Source organism: Saccopteryx bilineata, chromosome 11 (assembly GCF_036850765.1).
Source record: "Saccopteryx bilineata isolate mSacBil1 chromosome 11, mSacBil1_pri_phased_curated, whole genome shotgun sequence".
NCBI lineage: Eukaryota > Metazoa > Chordata > Mammalia > Chiroptera > Emballonuridae > Saccopteryx > Saccopteryx bilineata.
The window spans coordinates 67,118,221-67,134,756 of NC_089500.1; the positions used below are offsets into that span (position 1 = coordinate 67,118,221).

Sequence of the window (16,536 nt, forward strand, 5' to 3'; positions counted from 1 at the left end):
AAGTGATTGTTTACTAGACTTTTTACATGAGTAAATGCCTGAGACCATAATATGTATTTTTAAGGTCGTATGAAAGTTTGATCTGCATTTTTAAGAATTGGAAGCTAAGTTTATACCACACTTTTCTTAACACCATTGTAAAGTGTCCTTATCATCTTTAAGTTAATTAACTGTCTATTGTTTCATGTTAATGAATGTTACTTTTATATATACCACAAACATATGTGGCCTTTGTTGTTTTTTATTAGCTGTGGGTCATCAGGAAGAACTGCTGAGAAGACAGGTCTTAGTTTCAAGTCTGATCAAGTGAAGGTCAAGCAAGAACCTGGGACTGAGGATGAAATATGTAGCTTTTCAGGAGCCGTGAAGCAGGAGAAGACAGAGGACGGCAGGAGGAGTGCCTGCATGGTAAAGTCCCGCTGGGCTCTGGCATGGACTCTTCCATCGCTGTGTGTGGTGGACCGAGTGGCACTCTGTGAACACTTATTTATGTCTGAGTTTTATGTCTGGTACTAGCCAGATGTCTCTTTTTCTAACTCAGCTTCTCAAAGTGGTAGCTGTAATTAATCAGAAAAGACATAATTAAGAACTCATTTCAAATTATCTTTCAGTTTATAATTGGTCAGTACTTTTGCTATGATTCTAAATCGGGTTCTGTCTTACTCTGAATTTATTAACCATCTCAATAGTCACATTGAGTCTCAGGCTACAAATGATCCTTGGCTGTTTTTCTGGACCTGTAAGTGCAGAATTGAGACTGCTGACATCAAAAAAGTTTAACAAAGAGTTTTGTGGTGGGAAGATTGCCTTTAGCTTATGAACTATTTACCATTTTAGAGTTCCCAGATGAAACACTATAGAATTTGTAATACAGGGTAAAAGAAGGTACAAGTTCCTCTCTGTTAAGAAATTTCTGTTGCCCAGGTTTCATTTTATGTACAGTTGGCACATAGAAATTTCGGCTCGGGCTACTGTCTATATTGAATGTAGTGTATGTACGTCGACCTGGGAACACTGAGGTTGCCGGTTCAAAACCCTGCACTAGTCTGGTCAAGGCATATATGGGAGTTGATGCTTCCTGCTCTTCCCCCCTTTCTCTCTCTCTCTCTCTCTCTCTCTCTCTCTCTCTTTCTCTCTCTCTCTCCCCCTCTTCTAAAAAATGAATAAATAAAATAAAAAATTAAAATTAAAAAAAAAAGTCTGTAGAATGTAGTGTATGTAGATTCAGAGAGCAGCACATTTAGCCTTGGGTTTGGAGCAGTGCACCTCTTCATCCAGAACTTAGTTTGGAAAGTATCCCCCAAAACAGGGTAAAGGATTTCTTTTTTACATTGTCATAATTTCTCTATATTTATAGAGTAATAAGTGGGTAGAAAAATATTTCAGAATGCTTTTCAAAAGCTATGCAACAGATTCTTGAGAGAAAAATACTGTACCAAAGTCAGCCCTGGCCGGATAGCTCAGTTGGTTAGAGCATCATTCCAAAGCACAGAGGTTGCCGGTTCAATCCCTGATCAAGGAACATACAGGAACAGATTGATTTTCCTATATGTCTCTCTCTCCCTCTCTTGCTAAATGAATAAATAAAATTTTTTTTAAAAAATGTATTTATATATACACACCAAAGTCAGTTGACTGTAGGAAAAGTATAACCCTATGCTCACTTCCCAACCCGTGTACCTAACTGTAAAATTAATTTCCTTACTGTTTGAGAGAACCAGTATTACAGAGACTGCTCCCTAAAATCATAAATTCGCATGCCTAAATAATTTTGAGGTGAGTTTCATTCCTTTATGTCACTGATGCGATTTCCAAAATGATTTTAAGTTAGGTCGGTGTATTTGTATACCTGTTGACATAAGTTTTAACCACACACATACACTGCAAATGATAACGATGAAATGATTCTTTAAGAATTTGTCCTTGTTCTCTTTTAGTTGAGCAGTCCTGAGAGTAGTTTGACACCACCTCTCTCAACCAGCCTGCATTTAGAGAGTGAGTTGGATCCATTACCAGGTCTGGAAAACCACGTGAAAACTGAGCCTACAGATACCAATGAGAGCTGCAAGCAGTCAGGGCTCAGCAGCCTCGTCAACGGAAAGTCCTCGATTCGAAGCTTCATGCACAGGTCGGCACGAATGGGAGGAGATGGCAGCAGCAAAGATGATGACCCAAATGAAGACTGGTGTGCTGTCTGCCAGAATGGAGGGGATCTCTTGTGCTGTGAAAAATGTCCAAAGGTCTTTCATCTAACTTGTCATGTTCCAACACTTCTTAGCTTTCCAAGGTACCAGTGATAGAATTGATTTTTTTAGTTGTTTTAGTTTTATAAGCTTAAAAAAAATACCCCGGAAGTTATTCAGGGTAGATAGCCTTCTTGGCCCATTCATACATAGTATTTCTGTAAAACAGGGGCCTGTTATTCCTTTGGTGTTACCTTCTAGAGCAGTGGTAGTCAACCCAGTCCCTACCACTAGTGGTCCCCCCCACTAGGGGGCGCTCCAGCTTTCATGGTGGGCGGTAGCGAAACAACCAAAGTATAAATAAAAAGAGATTTAACTATAGTGAGTTGTTTTATAAAGATTTATTCTGCCAAACTTAGCAAAAATCTGACGTAAAGTACTTGGTAAGTAATTATTATATGCTTTAACTTGCTGTAACTCTGCTTTATAAATTATATAAAGTAAAGTTACTTCTCTACTTTATAAATTGCCATTACTGTGGAACTCATGGGCGGATAGAAAATTTTACCACTAACAGAGATACAAAAGTGGGCGGTAGGTATAAAAAGGTGGACTACCCCTGTTCTAGAGAAACTAATAGCTGAAAGATAAAATGTCCAAGAGCTGAATTATGCATTAATGATAAAATATAGACCATTTCCTGGATTATAGTTTATAGTTAATGTAAATAAATTAGATAAAACTCTAGGTTATGAGGAGCAAGTATCTGAGGTGTTAGAGAAAGTAGATTTCCTCTTGAAGCTGAATTTTTTTTTATCTATTGCCATCAGTTTTCATAGGGTCTGCAATTATGATTCTATTTATGAATACTATTTAGTTTTATGGCCTCTGTTGGATCTTACCCAAACTTACTCTTTTAGTGTTTGAAAGCTCTCAGAAGGCATTTTAAAGGAAAAACAGCTTTGTAAAAATGCCTTCAGTGTCTTGAATTACTGTATTTTCTTAATATTTTTTATTTTATTTTATTTTTTATTTTTTTATTTTTTTATTTTTTTGTATTTTTCTAAAGCTGGAAACAGGGAGAGACAGTCAGACAGACTCCCACATGCGCCCGACTGGGATCCACCCGGCACGCCCACCAGGGGGTGACACTCTGCCCCTCCGGGGCGTCGCTCCGCAGCAACCAGAGCCACTCTAGCGCCTGGGGCAGAGGCCAAGGAGCCATCCCCAGCGCCCGGGCCATCCTTGCTCCAATGGAGCCTTGGCTGCGGGAGGGGAAGAGAGAGACAGAGAGGAAGGAGGAGGGGGTGGAGAAGCAAATGGGCGCTTCTCCTATGTGCCCTGGCCGGGAATCGAACGCGGGTCCCCCTCATGCCAGGCCGACGCTCTACCACTGAGCCAACCGGCCAGGGCCTTTCTTAATATTTTTTTGAAGTGAGAAGTGGGGGTGGGGTGTGGGGGAGGCAGAGAGACAGACTCCTGCATATGCCTGACCTGGATCCACCTGGCATGCCCACCAGGGGGCGATGCTCAGCCCCTCTGAGGCCTTGGTCCTCTGCAATCGGAGCCATTCTAGTGCCTGAGGTATAGGCCATGCAACCATCCTCAGTGCATGGGCCAACTTTGCTACAATGGAGCCTTGGCTGTGGGAGGGGAAGACAGAGAGAGAGAGAATGGAGAGGTAGAGGGGTGGAGAAGCAGATGAGCGCTTCTCCTGTGTGCCCTGGCCAGGAATCAAACCTGGGACTTCCACATGCCGGGCTGATACTCGACCACTGAGCAAACCTGCCAGGGCCTTGAATTATTTTAGAAATAGTTTCCTCATGATCACCGGAAGCCGAGAATTGCTAGGGCCTATCTAAGGCACTGTGTGCAGATTTCTCATCTTTTTCCTTTGATGTGGTTGGAATGTCTTGCAGTCATTCACTTTGGAATAGACTTATTTTACGTATTTAAAAGTAAATAGCCCTGGCCCGGGTAGCTCAGTTGGTTGGAGCATCATCCTTATACGCCAAGGTTGTGGATTTGATCCCCAGTCAGGACACATTCAGGAGTCAACCGGTGAACGAATAAATGGGTGGAACAACAGATTAATGTCTTTTTCTCTCTCTTTGCCTCTCTCTCTTCTTCTCTCTCTAAAATCAATTTTTGAAAAAGTGAATAATTTGGGGGATAAAATAAATAAAGAGCATTGTCGTCAGTTTATTTAACATCATAGCAGCTAAATCTGGTTTCAAGCATTAGAGGATACACTGGTGAACGCCCAGGGCAAGCTGAGGTACCTGCTGGTGCAGTGGGACAGCTGCGCTGGGCTGGGTTGCAGAATCTGTGGTCCAGCTGTAACTCTGAGTGAACTAATTAATCACTTTGGGCAGTTCATACATTTTTAGGGGTTATTGTCTGCATCTATAAGTGGTACAGTTTGTTTTAGAAGAACTCTTTTTCTTCCTTCCATAAAACATTTTATATTTGCACAGTTTCATCTTTGGTTGATTTCAGAGACCATGAAAGAGGAGAGTCATACTTCTTGCTTTCAGCCTTCGCCCTTTCCCAGCCCTCACCCCTCTGTTTCTTTTTAAGTGAGAGTAAAACCAGTGTTCTTGGGAAAACCCAGCCTCTTTTCTGTCTATGGATAAACATTTTATATTCCTGCTTAGTTCTGGGAATCAGTGATTTAGTTGATTAATATTGCTCTTTTTGAAAAGAATTATAATTCTTACTTAAATCTTGGGAAGGATAGTCATTTGCCAAAGATGCAATAAGGCCTTCTTTTTCTTTACTCTTTTAGAAAAGAAAAGCATTGGTATTTTGGTTTTGAAATAAAGGCTTTTCATATTTTTCTTTGAATAGTAATATCTGCTGGAACATTAGAATTTTGCTACTGAATGCTTTCTCTCAAAAACAGATGCTTCGGAAGGAATTGAAACTGTTGGCACACATTAGTATAGTCTCTAGACTTAGAACTTAATTATGTAGTAGAAAAGGGGGAGAATGAATATGAATAACTCATTGGAATTTATGGTTTGATAGAAATCTTGATGTAAACAAACTATAGACAGCAGATTTAAAAGATAAAGGGCATATGTGCACACTCGCACGCACACACATGCTCTCCTGTGCATGTAGGCATGCAGTGCATTCTAGACTTTTGACTGGCCATGAAAAAAGAGCTCTTTTATTTTTGGCATGTTTAATATATGCTAAAACAGTACAGGATACCTGAGAAATTACTCTTAGCTTGTTTGTGACTATGGGGTCATTGTGCTTACTGGGGCCTGAGAATTGGTCTTATGCTGCAAGCACTGATTATCAACTTTGTGCTATGAAAAGATCCCTTTTGAATGCCAACACCGGTTTTGTATTGCTTTCCAGAAGGTAATCAACTAAAGAATGACTGGGGAAAGTTTTGGGAAGTTTCTATCATACAACTTCACTTGATGAGATTTGACAAGAATAGCATCTTTCTCCCCCAAAAAAAGAACTGGAAAAGAAAGAAAAACAAATAAGAGTCTTAACCTCCAGGTATTAGCTTCCGTAGAGTGGATTTTGTTATAATTATGTGGACTAATTGCCTGTTTTCTTCTTTAGTGGGGATTGGATATGCACATTTTGCAGAGACATTGGGAAACCAGAAGTAGAATATGATTGTGACAATTTGCAGCATAGTAAGAAGGGGAAAACTGCACAGGGATTAAGCCCTGTGGACCAAAGGGTAAGTGGCAGTTAAGTAGGTGTGTATTGTTAAGGATCCTGTAGTTGTCTTGCTTTACTCTTTTTTATTTTTAATGTAATAATGTACATGTAACCTGATACATTTTCATTTTTAATCTCCCCATCTGATGGTGTATTGATGACTTCTGAAGTCTTTATCTCTAGCCCTTAGCTCTAGACTCTTTACATCCAGCTTTCTCATACTGAACATGTCCCAACCAAAATCTTGACTTAATCGTCTTCTTCAAAAAGCAAAAGCAGCCTGACCAGGCGGTGCACAGTGGATACAGCATCAGACTGGGACACAGAGGACCCAGGTCCAAAACCCTGAGGTTGCTAGCTTGAGCGCAGGCACATCTGGTTTGAGCACAGCTCGCTGGCTTGAGCACAGGGTCACTTGGTCTACTATAGGCCCCCCCCCCCCCCCCCCCCCCCGTCAAAGCACATATGAGAAAGCAATCAATGAACAACTACGGAGCCACAATGAAGAATTGATGCTTCTCATCTCTCTCCCTTCCTGTGTGCCTGTCCATATCTGTCTCTGTCACCAAAAAAAAAACAAAAAACCCAAAAAACTAAAGCAGTAAATAAGCCAATAAAAAAACTGCACTTCTCCCCCAGTATTTCACATCATTTACCACTATTGCTCAAGCCAGAAATGTCTGAGAAATAAAAGAATCAAGAATGGCTGTAATATTATTTTCTTACTTCGCCTAACCATTACCTTGTGAGGCAGCCCTCTGCACTGTTGGAATACTCTCTTCCCTGACTGGACGCCCTGGTTCTGCCTTTGCCCCCTTACAGTCTCTCTCTCTTTTTTAATTTTTTCATAGTGTTGTGTTTTTTTTTAATATAAATAAGGCTATTACTTTCCTGCTTAAAATCCTCTAGTAGCTTCTCATCCTTTTAAAAATAGAATCTAAAATCCTCTCCTCACTTCAGTTTGATTTCTGCTCATGTGGTCCATAGTCTGATCTCCAAAGACAAAATATCTTTCCCATAGTTCTGTGGTCAATTACAATTATGTTGGGCTTTAATTCTATGTATAGTGTATATATACTTACAAAATCCCTCCTCCACTCTGTGAAGAGAAGGTATGTGTTTAGAGCATACATACTTCATATTAAAGAATTTTAAGCACATGAAAACTATAAATGTAATATGCATTTCAATTTATTTCTGATTGTGTAAAAAAATTCTAGAATTGTATTGAGAAGACACAGATAATTTTTATTTAATTTTAAACCTGAGTGGAATCATTTCAAGAAAAGAAATAATATCACATGTCCGGCCTGCCTCAGAGAATTACAATGAGTAGCAACAGTGCTAATTTATAGATTACTAAGTAATCTATAGATTGTTGTATAAAATGCTGTAGGTTGCTTTTCTGACTCCTTTCCATGTGTATAAATAGTTGAGTTAATAGTAGATAAGTTACCTTCATTAGCAGATCGGAACAAAGGCATTCTGTCTTTGATAAGTTTATTTAAAATAGAAAAGACGATAGTCGCAAAACTGGGAAACAAGGCAGTTTTCTTTGGGTGTATGTTTAGTTGGAGAGCTAGTATGCAGGAGGCTGCTGTTCAAGTTGTAATAATACTTGATTGTGATGAAGTTCTTATTCTCAAGAATATCTTGTTAGTTGAAGAAAACTTATTAGGGGTTTTCCTTTCTTTTTTGGGGGGCCAGAAATGTGAACGTCTTCTGCTTTACCTGTACTGTCATGAATTAAGTATTGAATTCCAGGAGCCAGTTCCTGCTTCGGTGAGTTGTTTACCTTATATACCTCCCTTGTGAAGATGTTAGACTCCTTGTGTTAAAACTCAGGCTTCTGGAGTAATCTCCTCAACCTCTCCAAGGCTGCAGTTTTCTTTCCTAATACCGTTTCTTCCCTCATTGGGTTCTTTTGAGGGTTATACATGACAACCTGCGTAAAATGTTTTAGCATAGTACCAATAACATTTTAGGTATTTCTTATTAATTAGAAATTTTAGTAGAGCCAAAGGATGTGAGATTCACTTGTTAAAATTTCAGTTTGTTTTAAAAGATTTTGTTGCTGTGATGAAAACTTAACAAAGTTGATTTTCATGTCCTCTTTTACTGTTAAGATGGATGTAAAGGATACAGGTATAATGGAAATAATCTTGAACCCAGGTGTCAGAAGACAACTTCTTTAAGTTTTGTCACTAGCTACCCTTAACTTTGGGAAAAGTACATAATTTTTTTGCCTTTTCAAACTTTGCAGTGGGAGTATTGGACTCAATTATTCTAAGATTCTAGTTCTATGATTCTAGGCTCCATACGTTGGAGAGAAAACAATCTGTGTAAGTATTAATTTGAGTAAACATGTAAAATGGAATCTTTCACACTGGCCCTGCCTTCATAAGCCCCCTTTTATGAAAAGTCAAGATTTAAGAAAATACGAAAAATTTTGCAAATCAGTGCTTTTTAACTTAAAGGGGACTTTGTAAGAAATAAAGGCTCTAAGGTTCTGTAGCAAAAGGAGTATAAGAGGTTCTCAGTGCATCATCATAAAGGAGATGAGAACATGCTACCCACATTTTGTTAGCCATCAGTTCAACAACTAAGATATTATTGAATACCAGACCTATTATGAGTACTGAATAGTAGACTGGTGTACTGCATAGGCTCAGAAATGAGTTTTAAAGCACAAAAGGTCTAGACATAAGGAAGATGTTTTGTGTGAATAGCAATCATCATATATTAGGAATCTGTCTTATCTTTAAGTTCATGTACTTTACAGTTGAAAATGACTTTAAAATAATTACTTTTCATGAACTATTTAAATAGCTTATTTATATTCAGTTATTTCCCATGGCTATAAATTTTGGCAAGGCAGGGGCAAAACTTCCCAGCATGATCACTAAATGGTTAATAAAAAATTTTGGAGAAGTTGTTACAATTTTTCTTTATCTATTGCTATGTTCAGAGCACTTTGTGATATAAAGTTATATCCTCTAAAACAGTGATTTTCAACTGCAGGTCCTCAAAGAGTTAATTATCCTGATGTTGTATGAAGATTTCAGACCCAGTGGTTATAGACTCTGTAATCTTCACACTTCAGGGTGATTAACTCTTCTGCAGCCAGCATGGAATTTCTAGAAAACTGGAGTTTGAAAAACACTGCAAAAGATACTGTGTTCTAGTAATAACAATACATTTTGTAACTTTTTTTCTTTCCTATTTGTAAATAACCTCTCTAAGAATCATAAAATTCTGATGATTTGTCCTGACCATTAGGGACTGACTAGCCTTGCTGTTTGCTTTCTCTAAATCTACTTACTCAACATAGAACTTTGGGCCCTTCACTAACATGGAGATAATCAGTCACACATTTTGAACATGATTTGATTTTTATATGATTGGGGCCAAAGATTTAAAGTATATTCACTATACCCAAAATTTTTAAGCAGCTGGCTCAATAATGAACTTTTCTTTTTTCTAAAATTTATATACATTTTCAATTAAATAGTTTGGCAATTTTGGAGAATCCTTATCTGGCCGTATTTATCTGTTTTTTTTAGATACCAAACTACTATAAAATTATAAAGAAACCAATGGATTTATCCACAGTGAAAAAGAAGCTTCAGAAAAAACATTCCCAACACTACCAAGTCCCAGATGACTTTGTGGCTGACGTTCGCTTGATCTTCAAGAACTGTGAAAGGTTTAATGAAGTATGTTAGTTTCCAAACTATAGAGTATTGGATTATTAGTTTTTGTTGGCTTGCTTATTTTGTTTGGATTTTGCTTTTCCTGACAAGTGATTTTTCTAATTTGATTTAAAACTTTTTTCCTGCTTCATTTGTCAAAAGTAAAAGTTTCATCCACAGCTCCAAAGAAGAAAGTTTACTGTGTATAATTTGAAGTATACACTTAAATATAAATTAGGAATATCATTGAATGTCCCTTCATGAACAAGTTGAGGATTGAGATAAATATGAACATAGTCTATAGTTAAGTATATGTTGTGGGGAATGATTATAAACAGCCTACATTTTGGGTACATTTAGGAAAGGCATTTGTAACAGTGACCATATAAATGTAGAACCTTAAAATCATAAACTAATCTCTGGTGGCTCAGTTTGAATAGTAGTCCAGAGTATATACTGTTGAGTTTTTGGATCTCAGCAATGTGACTTTTATTAACTTTGGTTGTATATTTGTTGAGGATTAGGCTTTTTTATCGATATCTTAAAAAAATGAAATATACCTCCTTCAAGGAAATAATTTGGTTATCTTTGGGAAAAGTCAATTCTATTATTAAGGAAAATTTTCATTATTATAAGAAAAAAATGGAATTGGGTGAGGAGTCACAAAATCTTTAAAAAGATATTAAAATCTCATCTTTATTGCTAATAAAATTTGGGTGCCTATGATTGTTACTAAAATAAATCACATTGAATCATTTAAAATGTAGTCATAGCTGCCTCTGGAAGCATCTAAGTGACTGTAAAATTCTTTAAAAAGTTAGTAGGTGAAAAGTCTAGTCACCTTAATAGCAGTATGCCACAGAGGACAGTAAAAACTCTACTCGAAGTTAAATTAATACAAGTCCCAAACTTTTTTGTCTTATTTTCTAATCCACTTAGGTTATTTTAAATAAATAAGCTTTTATGAACTATCGCTAACATTTACCAGGAAGAGAGGTCCATTTTATCTGCTTTAGTAATAGTTAAATAATTTATGATTGAAAAATTGACATATGAATGGAGTTCTGATTAAGTGGTTTGTTGAAAGTTTGGCAGATTTTTAAAAGCAACATTTCTTACATTATTCATTTCACAGATAAATTTCTCTTAAATAGATTAATGTATTCAGACCAATTTCTATTTGGATTGAGCAATTTAGTAATTCAGAATTTGAGACAATGATTGAGGCTTCACAGTAGCATTATAAAACTTCGTAAAGAAAGTGGTTCCGTGTTCTTTAGAATTTTAGAAAGCATTTAAAAACTGGTCATAGTACTTATAATCTGTTCCCCCTAGTATGGCTGACTTTTGTCGCCAATCCTATGCAGTTTATAACTTTAGAAAGGATTATAATTTCCCTTTTTTTTTTGACTCTGGTGTCCTTTTTAGATGATGAGAGTTGTTCAAGTTTATGCAGAAACACAAGAGATTAATTTGAAGGTAAGCTTTTCAGACCATGCAAACTTGGTGAAGGAATATGTATTACCAATAGGTGAATATTCCTATCTTTTGCTTGCAGGCTGATTCAGAAGTAGCTCAGGCAGGGAAAGCAGTTGCATTGTACTTTGAAGATAAACTCACAGAGATCTACTCAGACAGGACCTTCGCACCTTTGCCAGAGTTTGAGCAGGAAGAGGATGATGGTGAGGTAACTGAGGACTCTGATGAAGACTTTATACAGCCCCGCAGAAAACGCCTAAAGTCAGATGACAGACCAATACATATAAAGTAAAATGACATGAACTTAAATCAATTGTTTAAAAAGAGAGAAAAAAGAAAATACACTTTTATTTAAGTGTTGCTGGAATATCCTGCCTACAGTGGGCACCTCCTTGAAGAAGCTGATAGCTTTTACACAGTATTAGATTGAAATAATGGACAAAAAACACATTCTTGTCAAGAAAGAGGGAAAGAACTCTACTTTCACCATTAAAAGTAAAAATAAAAAGCAAAATGAAATGAAGATTTCTGTTACTAAAGAGAAGAGTTCTGATTGTTAGAACTGGCAGATGTTGATGATTATTTGATATTGATTGATTGGTACAAGTAACTACTTGAAGGTCATGTTACTTGATCAGTTGTCTCTTTGGACCATAGTGCACAGTTCTGAAAACAGTTTTCATGCCTCCTCGTCTACCCACATCCCCAGAGCCACACCCCCACACCGGCTTGTTTTCTAGTTAAAATCAAAGTTGTTCAGATTCCCTTGCTAATGTCAGTGCAGGTGTGCATTGAAACACACCCTTGTATTCTCATTTTATGCTTTGGGCCTTAGTTTTTATATTGGTTTTAAGAACTCAACAGTTTTCTGTTCATACTTGGAGTCTAGGAAACATATGACCATTGATCATCATTTAATCAACTTGAATGGTCACTGAAGTAAATGTGGCAACTTACCAGTAGCAGATCATATATATAATTACAATGATCTTTTCCTAGAAACACTTCCACAGAATTGCACCTCTCAACCAAATCACTGAATCATACAGTTATTCCCATGAAAGACAGAATGTTTGTTTCAAAATTAATCTAGTTTTCTGTGTATTTAAATTTGATTGAGAAGGTGACTACTGGCTCTTATCCAGTCTTCCTTCGTATCAGTTTTCTGATAGACCACTATTGGCAAACAGTAATCTGTCAACTACCAAATGTGTAAAATTTTCTGTATTTCACTTTGTCTTATTTGTAAATAGTGAACTAAAACTTCTGGCAGATCAGCAACATTTGCTGAGCCTGTTTTTTAAGCTAATGTGTATTCTTACTAATATTCCTATCAAGAATGGATTTGTAATATATGCTGTCTATTTCTAATGTTCACATTCATATTTTGAGGTTCTATCTTATTTTAATAGAGAACAGACTTCTCAGAAAATCTTCAGAAGCAGCTTATTATTAAAATATCAAAATATTGAAATAAACCCGGTGGGGTTAGATTACTCATCTGTCCACCAAGTGGGACATTTGCATGGACTGGGGGCCTAAAGGACATAGAAGAGACCTGTAAGTAAACCTGAAAATGAGCCAATCCCCACTTGAATGGTTACTGGAGTAAGTCCACCTTCACACCCTGAATTCAGCGCCTGCGGCAGAGACGCCACCTTGGCTCTGTTTCATTTTTCTTCTCTTCATTTGTGATGCTCATATCCAAGACATGTGTTCTAGACTGTGTACAGGCTTCTCTTTTGTTGGATTAAAAATTCTAGTCCTACTTTTATATGGACACATTAGAATATAAAGTGACCAAAATAGAAGATGCTCCATTAGATATTTTTCAGATGTCAGCAGATTTGTGGCAGATCATTTTGCCTTTTAAAAAATTCAGCTTAAACAGTTCAGGCAGATTACTCAGAAAAAATTATTTGGCATAATTGTCTAAGAAGTAAATATTTTTAGTGCATTTGAATCAAATAAATCGCTCTAAAGAAATTATTATACAAACTCCTTTGGGCTGTTTTTCTTTTCTTAATAAGTGGTGGGGGGTAAACATAAATATGACGGTGTATTTAAACAGTACTGATTTTGTTAGTGCTGTTGGTTTATTTCATTCTCGAGCTTCTTTTTGGCTTCTCTTTTAGCTTTCTTCTAAGTTAAACTTAAAAACATATCCCAAACTGTTTGATCATTTTGCTCAAACTTCAAATTCTTCAGAGTTTACTTATAAGAGGGAGAAAATCGTTTAAAAATATCACTTATGCTCATTTCCCTCTTTCCTACAACATTTATGATTTCAGTTTATCAGGAGATGTCCCTACGGGCACATTTTTGGAAAGGGATTCCTTTTATCTAGTATATTACACTTTTCTATTTCATGATGATTGGATAATAAGTTATATATAGTTTCTACCAATGAGAGAAGAAAACAAAATTTTAAGTAAAAATTTATTTCTCAGTATTTGGAGCCTTAAAAGATAAATGTGTTCCCTTAAGGACATTTGTGTGTGAGATGGTTTTTTCCCCTTTGTTTGAAGATTGGTTCTTAAAAAGCCACTTTATTGTCAACTTTTACTAGGCTCCATTTTTGTTAACAGAAGATAATTCATACTAAGGAATTATCATTAATTGTTATCAATAAATTACATTAAATGAAAGTGTTTACTTTAGATTTCATTTAACACCTTTTCTTGCACTGTTTCTAAACTGATCTGTTCAGCATTGTCTAATAAAACTGTTCAAAAGTATAAAACTTAAATTGATATTTAGACATACGTTTTCCTATTAAGTTTTAAAAGACAAATACTGAATTATCGGTTCCTGAAGGCATTTTGTTTTGGTAACTCTCTGGTATTTGTCTTCTTCTTTACAAGGCAGTAGTTTAGATTTGGAAATGTTAAAATGTTTCCTTAAAAGCTTACAAAGTTTCCATTATATTTCAGTTTCTGTGTCCTGTCAGAGCACCAAGAGCAAAGTGTTCCTTAGGCTGTTCAGCCGCCTGGATGTGTCTATTTCGCTGAGTGATTCACTGGAGGAAGCTGGGCGGTGGGAACACATGCTCCTTCCAGATGGTTAGGGTGGAGATCATGCTCTGTGTGGAGATCAGGACACAGAGACATGATCTGGCATTGGCTCCATTGTTTAAATTATCCTTTTTGAAATCAATAAGGTACTTTCTGACTTCTATTTCTTATATAAGGGAATTTAAAATAAATTTTAAAGTCAGTTAATTCTCACTTTTTGTTGTAACAGTTTTTATAAATTTTTCATTAATCCAAAGAAATACGTTTTTAAATAGAAGCAAAAGGTTTATAGTGTTCAAGTTGTAGATTTATCAGTTGCCTCGGCAGGTATCCTGCCTTGTAATTATTAGTGATTAATATTAATAAGTTAATAGATTTAGGTGTTCTGACTATGCCCTTGGATTGTGGCCCACCAGATGTTATTAGTCTCTCAGTCTCCAACATGGGAGTAGGTGCTGTGGCGTCCTGGCGCTGGCTCTCTAAGTCCCTTCCTTACCTGCTCCCACTCACGTGGAACTCAGAAAGGATGAAAAGCTCACTTCTTGTTAGCACTGCTTACTTGTATAATCAGCGTTGGATCAGAGAGTAGCTTTATAAAATTTATCCACCCCAACTCCTAATCGAAACACTCGAATTCTTCATACTATGAATTCTTAATCCATACCATCTGTATTAATCTGCTGAAGGTGATCCAAGGTTTTCAAGGTGTATCACAGTTTGCTCATGTACCTGACCTAGGTGTTCCCTTTTATTTCTCCCGGTTGTCTCCTCTTTGATAAAGCAATAACACTGCTTTAAGTCTGTTGCCTAAGCATGTCGTAATCCTACCCTGGATGGTGATTTTATAGGAAAGTTTGTATGCATATCACCCAGTTTATCTTTTAAAAATTAAGAAAATTAAATGTATGCTGGAGCTAATGACAATATATTGTGGCATTTTATTTTAAAAATTGGGGAAATTTGCATATATTTTTAAAAGTAGCTGGTGTTTAAGTAAAAAATTGAAGGTACTTTTTTAAGAAAAAAAATTTATATGCCTCAGTTTACACAGAAATTTCGAGATTTCAACATGTACTCTGGGATATAATGGTTTCTTTTACTTGGTCAGAATGCATGTATAGCATTTCTTCCATGTTCTTTGTGTTTGCCTTTGTGGTCTTTTATATATTTTTTTATTGTATTGGAGAAACAAAATTGTCTTCAAAAATAAGTCCATTTGGATATATTTGTCATAATCAAACTACAAAATGTACAAAGTTAAGTTTATGTTTTCTAGTAAGCGATCTTTAAAATTAAAAATGCTTTTCTTTTAAATTCACAAAATTTGTATATGGGAAGGCACAGAAAAGGTTTCTAAGTGCCACTGCAATATTCCCCTTCCAGTGTGGCCCAGATTTCAGTTTGAAGAACGAAATGCATGTCTGCTCCTGGTCTGAAAAATGTAGGCATTTACTATGTTTTAAGTCACAGTGAAAGATGTATATAAGCCTATCAAAGAAGATTTGTGCAATCTGAAAGCCTGTTAATTTTCTATGTAGAATACTGACACACTAAAGGGTTAAATTCACAGCCTTACGAGTTCCTTGCTTCCAGTATTTCAACTGGTCTTTTTCCCTTGTTTTTATTATTACTACTACTATTACTACTACCACCACAACTATTACTTTTGCACATAATTCATTACAGTTCAGTATGATTCTTAAAGAAAAAGTGCTGTTTCTGTGGTATTGTATTCTCTAAATAATCATATTTAATTTTTTAAAACAAGGTTGCAGTTTATAATTGTTCCATTCCTGTGTTTTTTGCTGGTGTGTAATGCAAGCAAGATTTTCTTTTCACGGTTATTTAATACATTAGCTGCCTGTAAATATTTCTTGTTATAATGCTCTGGAATGTGTTGTAGAAGTTGTATTAGATTAGTTTAAAGCCTTGTTTGAAAGCCACATTGTTTTGGTTATTTCTATTAAATTAGAAAATTGAAAAAGTTTTCAAATGAATTTCTTTTTTTGTTCCTCATTGAGTTGAGACTTAATCATTTAAATTAATTAAAACTGTATATACTATATGCAGGCACTGGAGATTAGTTAGTAGTGAACAAGGTAAGCACAGTCCCTGCCCTCCCCCTACGTGCTTTACTCTGTGGGGATGATGAGTGCATAGTGCTACGATAGAGATGAACTCAGAATATGGCAGGAACACATACAAAAGACTCTAACCCCACACTTCGTTGGTCAGGGAGGTGATCTCTTTCACTCAGAAAAGATGAAACTGGGCCAGCCAAAGAGAGAGTGAAAAGAGACTAAAATATACAGAAGCCTGAAAATGAAAGAGAAGGTGTTACTATTTCAGGACCTGAAAAGTTCAGTTTGGCTGGAATAGAGGTTAAGTTGGAGTAGGAAAATACTAAACAGGAGAACTGAGGAGAGTCATTTTCAAGCACAGTTTCCTGAAAATCATATTAAAGGATTTGGGGTT

General features: G+C 36.4%; 1 protein-coding gene across 2 annotated transcripts in view; it reads left to right on the plus strand.

Annotated features, from left to right (window-relative positions):
- TRIM33 (tripartite motif containing 33) overlaps positions 1-16,054 on the plus strand; it is a 120,217-nt gene extending 104,163 nt beyond the window's left edge. The window contains exons 14-20 of one of the 2 annotated variants that reach the window (XM_066247550.1): positions 249-408; positions 1,938-2,287; positions 5,772-5,895; positions 7,584-7,658; positions 9,440-9,592; positions 10,997-11,047; positions 11,127-16,054. In XM_066247550.1, the coding sequence (XP_066103647.1) occupies positions 249-408; positions 1,938-2,287; positions 5,772-5,895; positions 7,584-7,658; positions 9,440-9,592; positions 10,997-11,047; positions 11,127-11,339 (1,126 nt within the window). In that variant the 3' untranslated portion in view covers positions 11,340-16,054. The remainder of the gene's footprint in view (positions 1-248; positions 409-1,937; positions 2,288-5,771; positions 5,896-7,583; positions 7,659-9,439; positions 9,593-10,996; positions 11,048-11,126) is intronic. The other variant, XM_066247551.1, reaches the window with a different exon arrangement.
- The last annotated feature ends 482 nt before the right edge of the window (positions 16,055-16,536 follow it).